The following is a 7473-nucleotide window of genomic DNA, read 5'->3' as shown; positions in this document are numbered from 1 at the left end:
GACCTCATTCAATAATGCCTCTGGATATCATAGCTGCCTATTAGTATTTAATAAGCAGCTTCCTATCCACTGTGGGCCATTAGTAGCCAAAGAATAATAACAGCAATCAGCAGGGTCCAAAGAGTCCATCCCCAGCCTGAGCCAAAGAGAAAGACAGAGATGGAAATTCCATTCAGTGCAGAAATGAGGAATGAAAAGCTGTAACACAACTAAAAGAACACGCTTCTCTGAAATGACTACTTTGAACCAAAATCTAAATTTAGCGATTTACTGAGCAGCCTCGATAAACAGAAAGAAAGCATTGAAAGGTTTTGCACCAATGGAATGACGAAAAGATCATTACAGCATATCGGGAATAGAGGAAGGTGCAGATATCCATGCGATGGAGAAGAAAATCTCTCAAAGTTCCCTCGTCATGTTTCCGGCTACACGTTTTTATGCAAATTAAGTAATGTCGGGTCAAAAATGCCTTATGCAAAAAATTCGATTGAATTTCATTAATATCAACACAAAATTTGTACGTTCGATCTCATTGGATTTTCTCTTAATCGGTAAACGGCTCATGCGATAAACGCTGATGGAAACGATATTTGCTGAATAAATAATGAATTGCGATTACGTTTTAGGTCATTTTATGGTTGCAAACTTTGTCAACAAAAAAAAAAGTGTCAACAAAGACATATAAGTGGACGAACGAGGAGACAAGAGACTTTTTTAATCTAATTTATGACCGAAATATAACGGCTATTTGTCATCTGGCATTTACCTGCATCTGCATCATCAAAGCAATGTTTTAATAACTAGATATGTCGCTATCAGCTAGCACGTAAGCACTATTACAACTTTTACAATATTAATCATTTGTAGGTAGACGGCGCAATCCATTTTGGCTAGCAAAATTTTGTTTGCAAATGTTTGCTTGAATGTTGTGCGATTCAGTGCGAAAATGAATGGAAACGCTTTAAAATGTCTGAAATCAATTCAATATACCAATTTGATCGCAAAACAGCATGTGACGTCATTATGCACAGGTTTGTATTCGCTTTAAAGCCGTTGGATGGTAACATGCTTTCACCGGCTTTATTCGCATGAATTATTTTCCGGAATAATGTATTTGTCTTTGTTGCTATAGTAGTGTCTCTGTGTGTGCTTAAGTGCTTCGTGCTTCTGTGTTGTTGATGTGTTTTAATGTGTGTCTATGCACTTTTACCTGTCTACTGTATATGCTACTTGTATTACATTATGCTAATGTGTTCTTGTTTTATATTTATGTGTTGTATTGTTGTAGCTTATCTATTGTTTTAAGCCATCAACCTGCTAGGGACTGCAGATAACAATTTGCCTGCATGGCTAAATCTGGCACATTTACATGTTGGACTCTGTGCTTATGTTGATTAATGTGCGTTGTCCCTTTTAAATAAAGAAATAAAAAAAAAAATTATGTTTTCAGCGAACTTCAGATAATTTGATTGACAAGTGGATGGAAACCTAGTGACTGTCTCAGGTTGATTGCATCGAGCAGTGATTGGCCCTGAAGCAGCCATGGATTTGAATCTAGTTAACCCCAGCAGAGACTTCCTGTCAGAGAGGCCACTGGGGTCGAGATAGCCATGGCGCTGCTGCTGTGCTGTGTTCCAACAATCGCCCTGACACCTTCTGGCTCTGTGACCCCTCACTGCTTGCTGATCAGCCTTTCCATATATAGCTTACGGGAGACAACTTTGCCCACGAGTCCCAGCCTGTATCATTGCCTAATCACACATACATTTTTCATGACAACCTGCACACACAGATAAAACCTGAAGGTCTCATGGTCTAATAAACTTCTGTGATAGTACAAAGTTATCAAATGCCCCAAAGCTCAGCTGGCAGTTTGACTGTGACACATCTCCTGATGGAAAAATAAGAGAGCTTGTTGGGACATTATGTGGTAAAAATGGACTGTGTTTCAAATGTCTACAACACAGTTTCCTGTATTTGTCTCTAGACCTCAAGATAGGAGAAAACTTAAGAATGGCGGACTCCACCACTACCAATAGAACGACTACATAGAGAGATAAATACAAAAAATGTGGTTTGATTTCATGAAAACAATAGGGAGTAATTTGTCATTAGTTTGACAACTTGGGAAATGCGTTTTTTTCATTTTCTTACTGAGAGTTAGACAAAAAAATCAATACCACTCTCATGTCTATGATGATGATGGATCCATGTCTCAAATTCCTTACACTAAAGTGAAGCCAAAATATCTTGGATAGGGACGCTGCCATCTTGTAATTTTAGAGCCACAGTCTGTGCAGTAGTGATTGGGTAGTATCGAAGTCTTGCCCATACACATGCCCGACCAATCGCGAGTCAACCGCATCAAATAACTAATTAAAACCAAACTTATCAGAAAAATTAACACTTGAACATACGTGTGCATTCAGATCAGATCTTGATTAGAACTACTTTAAATAACAGAAACCATCTTTGGGAAAAAATTATTTGACGTGTACTTTGATTTTTTTGTTTGTCCCATGTCCCTTTTGCTAACATGGAGGGAGCGGGATTTATGACATATACTGCAGCCAGCCATCAGGGGGCGATAGACACGTTTTGGCTTCACTTTCGGGGAGCTGTCAAACCGTCAATATGGCAAATATGAAGTTACAGACTGTGACTTGTTAGCTTAGCTTAGCATAAAAGACTGAAAAAAACAGGGGAAAAGCTAGCCTGGCTATGTTACTCTGCCAGAAGGCAGATTTTAGTACGTTTGGACAGTGCCAGCTGTTTTCCTGTTTCCATGACGCACATATATAAGAGTGGTATCATTCTTGTCATCTAACTCGCGGCAGGCGAAAAAGCATACGTCGAACTCAGTGTTGGGCAAGTTACTTCCAAAATGTAATACATTATAGATTACTAGTTACTGTCATTTGAGAGTAATTAGTTATATTACAATATTACTGTCTCTGAATTGTAATGCGTTACACTACTTTTGCATTACTTTTGAGTTACTTTTACCAAAATAACAGGGGAAGTTTGATTTGGCAGCTAGCTTGTGAATCCACTTTAATACATCATAGATTATTCATATTTTGTATAATTAACATAAATATGCAAAGTAACTAAAGCTATAAAAAAAATAGATAAGTAAAATAGGCAATTAGGAGAAAATGGAAAATACTCTAAAAGTATGGCATTGTTGTAAAATGTTTGTTTATAGCACTTGAATAAGAAATTCATGTTGTTTAGTTTAAAACACTCTAAAGGAAATGTTCAATTATAGTGTGATTAAAACTCACTATTTACATTATTTACAGTACTTGATTTACAGCTGATTTGTGAAAAGGTAGCCTACACAACCTTATTTAACAGTAATTTAGTTTTACTGCGAACCGTCACAGGAAGTGCTTTTTATTTTGAAGTAAGCTACACGGAAGTTGTCTGTTGTGTAGCCTACTCTTGCTAGCTTACTGAGATGCAACATGTCTGTCAGGCTGAAGTTGTTCACTTTCTTGTAAAACTGCAACATATTGAACAGTAAATGGTCACAGTAAAAGACAAGCGTTTTTGGTCGTCATTCGAAGCCATTCCACTACAGGCAGAGTTACTCTCTACGGCTGATAAAATGCAATGATATTTACGTGTAGCAAGCCTCAGCATTAATTCCCGACATGTTTATATCTGTCAGCCGCTGACGTACCACCTGTTGAGACATACATGCTGTCCGTACCGTCTCTGGTTCTGGCTCTGACCACGGGAACAGAAACAGGACAGCTCACTTCAACGCAGTGTAATAACTCCTGAAAATAATATCCATCTCGCAAATGTATTTGTCTCTGCAGTCATCTCAACCATCGAATACAGCGACAGGAAAATAATACGGCTTTTTTTTTTCCTGTGAAGAAATGTGTCGCGGTGTTGGTGAATTCTTAAAAAAAAACGCACCACTAAATGTTGCGTTAAAATGCATTGTAACTCGTGTTACTGAGACTGTAACGAGTATAATATTACCGAAATTTAATTAGTAATGCGTTATATTACTGCGTTACAGCAAAAAGGAATACATTACTGTAATTGCGTTACTTTTGTAACGCGTTACTCCCAACACTGGTCGAACTATGCCTTTAATGAGCTTTCTGTAAATCTCTTTCTGTATTTTTCTGTAATTCATCCTCTCTCATCTTCTTTCTCCCTGTGTTCCTTCTCTCTCTGCCCATGACTCTTTATAACCTCTCTAAAAGCCTTTTTCTATTCTGGATTGGAAGCTTAATTAGTGCGTAATTATAGTTGCTGGCTCTTGGCTGTGTAGCTCTAATGGAACAGAGTCTCTCCATATACCTCGGTAATAGTCTGACAAATGAGAGAGGCTCCCGTTCCCAAATGCTAACTTGATTCTCTGCTCACACCTTATACAGTCAGCTCATACTGTCCAAAGCTGGAATTGGAACAAATGAGACACAAAGAAGATAACAAGGCTGATAGCTCTGACATTTCCAATGATTGTCATTGTTGTTGTGGTTGCATTTATTTCTACTGTATGTCTGGTGCCACTGCTTTGAATAATTTAGAAAACTAAATTTAGAACGATTTAGAAAAGTTTATGATGAATTGTTGTTGTCAGTGGAGTGAAATTTTGTGTTGGGTCATTAGAACTACGGTATATTTTCATAAATAACGCCAGTCATGCACGCACGCACACACACACACACACACACACACACACACACACACAGTAATGCTCATTATCAACTTGGAGTTGTCCCCATTTTCATTCCTTCAGCGGCAGAGTAGAGGTTTGTGAAATGTCTCGTGGAGAAGCACAGCGCGACAGAGGCCGATCCTAACCCAGATTTATTTCCTCATTGTTTAAAAGGTAAGGCTCAGATTTGCTGCAGGTGTGCTGTAGGTATACAAAAGACTTCCCCTTTTTAAATATGCGCTGACATCTATCTTCCCGCATATTTTATCAGCTGGAGCGGAAGCATCGCGGTTACATAAGCCTTTTAAGGATCATTGCAAACTGTGGTAATTAAATGACTTTTTTAAGGATCAAGCGCTAGCAAGCTGAGCAACAGTAATGAAGGTAACAAGGAGGAAGGAAGTGGTGGCAGAGTGAAGACAGAGACAGGAGTGACTCAACAAGTGAGGGCTGGGATAAATTTAGAAGGCGGCCGGGGTCGGCACAGAGCGATAAACTTTGAGAAAGGAGTATGAATGAATAGCTGAAGTGGAGAGGGAATATGCTGAGATGCCATTTTCTCAAACGCTTCTAACAAAACATCACACTGTCGTCCCCAAGCAACCAAATCCAAAGTCACTTTAGTAGCACAGCAAAAAAAAAAAAAATAAATAAATAAAAAATAGCTTTAGCGGTTGCAATGTAATTGCCCGTCTTCTAAAGCTTTTTTTCCACCAAAGAAAAAGAGGGAGATAAGAGCGAGAGAGGCAGCGAGTAGGTTGGTGGTGACAAAAGAAGAAATAAAAGCATAGCAACGCAATGCCACGCATCTTATAAAACACTTTTTGTCGATACAAGCAAGATCTTCTATCAAGCAAAGCAAATACTGGAATCTTAACAGAGAGATCTTACCTTATGACTTACCTTATCATCTTAATAATGTGTGTGTAATCATAGTTTTAATTCACCATATGGCTCCTTGTTTCTACTAAGAGCTGTCCACAGTGGGCCTGTAAACCCTACACTGTGTTACAGATGAAGTGTTAGTCAGCCGGTCCCAGCAGTATAGCAACTAGAGCAGCTTCTGATGGAATATTTAATGTAGGACACTCTAAGAATTGATTCCTGCAACATTTCCCTCACATCTCCTCATTACACATGCTCTCCAGTTTGCCTTGTCCGTCCACACCCTTCTTTTCTCTCTTCACACGCTGACATAAAAGCCACACAGAACAGATGCAACCCAAACTGCGTTTGCTTCAGAGTATTTCAGCTACTATGTGGATTTTCTATTCATATATAACTACATCAATATAGAGGAAATTGGCTTTGAAATGAAATGCAAGAGCAGGAGATAGCAGAGAGGAGGTGTCCTACAGGAGCATTAGCCAGGGCGTGATAAATTATGTACTGCTGAAATTATTCCAATTTCCATTGTTCTTTCCAAAAAAAGCCATATCTCTCTGGCCCTCACTCTCCATCAACAGATAAAAGATGCAAAGGCGATGAGAAAGAGTGGGAAAGATGGAGGAATTCAGTGAGGCAAACGGAAGGTTAATTATAGAGGGAAAAAAGCTATGTATGTCTGTGAGCTGAAGTGACATTTGTTAATATGGAAAGCATATATTGAATTAGCATATGTGTAGGGGGTGGAAGGTAAAGAGGAGGAGGAGAATGATGGGGGTGAGTGACAGAGAGATGTGGACAAGGCTGAAAGGTTATACTGGAAGCATGTTAGAGATATTGGAGAAAGATCCATTAGATTATGGCAGTTACCAACCTGTTTCCTACCGGGGGCCTTATAAACCTACCCTAATCCTAACCCTAACCCTATTCGCTTTATGAGAATTTTTTACAGGTGTTTCATTTTACTTTCATGACTAGCAGAGTGAACCCAAATCGGCAAATTTATTTTTCAGCCTTATTAGCATGAGGCTGTTATCACAATCATGTCTCCCAACAATTGTGTTGATACACAACTAATTCGCTTTGCCAATTTGCTTCGCCAAATTAATTTTTCGTAGAGGAAACTTAATTGCTGCCTGATTATGTTTACTGGCATTGAGTTTTTTTTTCAGGAAGTGTGCCATCTTTATACTGCACACAAGTCATAACGAGGACGTCGGCTTAGATCAGAATTAAACCCAAAATTGTTTATATACCACTGATTGAATTTAATAATGAGAGAAATGTAATGCCATGTTAAATTATTATTTTTTTTTAATCAACATAATGAGAAATAAAAGTTTATACATAATACATCTGCCAAATGTCCACTGACAACTTATTTCATTTTTTTTTTTTTACCAAACAATATATTGCAACAAATAACTTATATTGCTAAAGCATGATTAAACATTTTCATAGTAATATGTTTAGGCAATCACATATCATGGTTAAAACCTTATGATATTTCCCCTTAAAGTAGGGAAATATCATAGTTTTGATGACATATTAAAAAAAGAGTCAAAATGTACTAGAAGGACCAGAAAGGACATGTAATAATAATAATTTACAAGACAAACCAAGATCTTTAACCAAAGTCTTTTTGTTGCTTAAAACTAATCCCACGTGGCACTCTTAGGTTGCAAACCCCGTCTCCACTTTCTAAATCCTGCACCTTGTTAACCCTCCATCCACCCAACCCCCTCTGTATGACTTGTGAGTGCTAAAGATATGTAGCAGGAGTGGATATTGGATGGAAAGCAAATGAAATGTGTTGACAGTGAACGTTAGAAATAATCAGTATGAATATTGGCCATTGGCTAAGAGATATGTCTAAACATGTACTTGTCATGTTGATAATG

General features: G+C 38.1%; 1 protein-coding gene across 1 annotated transcript in view; it reads right to left on the bottom strand.

The window, feature by feature from the left end:
- Positions 1-5805: 5805 nt before the first annotated feature.
- The window catches only part of LOC118493084 (G-protein coupled receptor-associated protein LMBRD2B-like), a 15308-nt gene continuing 13640 nt past the window's right edge, over positions 5806-7473 (bottom strand). The window contains exon 14 of the mRNA XM_035991610.1: positions 5806-5877. Within this exon, the coding sequence (XP_035847503.1) occupies positions 5806-5877 (72 nt within the window). The remainder of the gene's footprint in view (positions 5878-7473) is intronic.

The sequence above is a fragment of the Sander lucioperca genome, chromosome 14 (genome assembly GCF_008315115.2).
Source record: "Sander lucioperca isolate FBNREF2018 chromosome 14, SLUC_FBN_1.2, whole genome shotgun sequence".
In the NCBI taxonomy this organism is placed as follows: Eukaryota; Metazoa; Chordata; class Actinopteri; order Perciformes; family Percidae; genus Sander; species Sander lucioperca.
The sequence above is the reverse complement of the archived record's forward strand: the minus strand, read 5'-3'. Positions and strand labels throughout refer to the sequence as shown.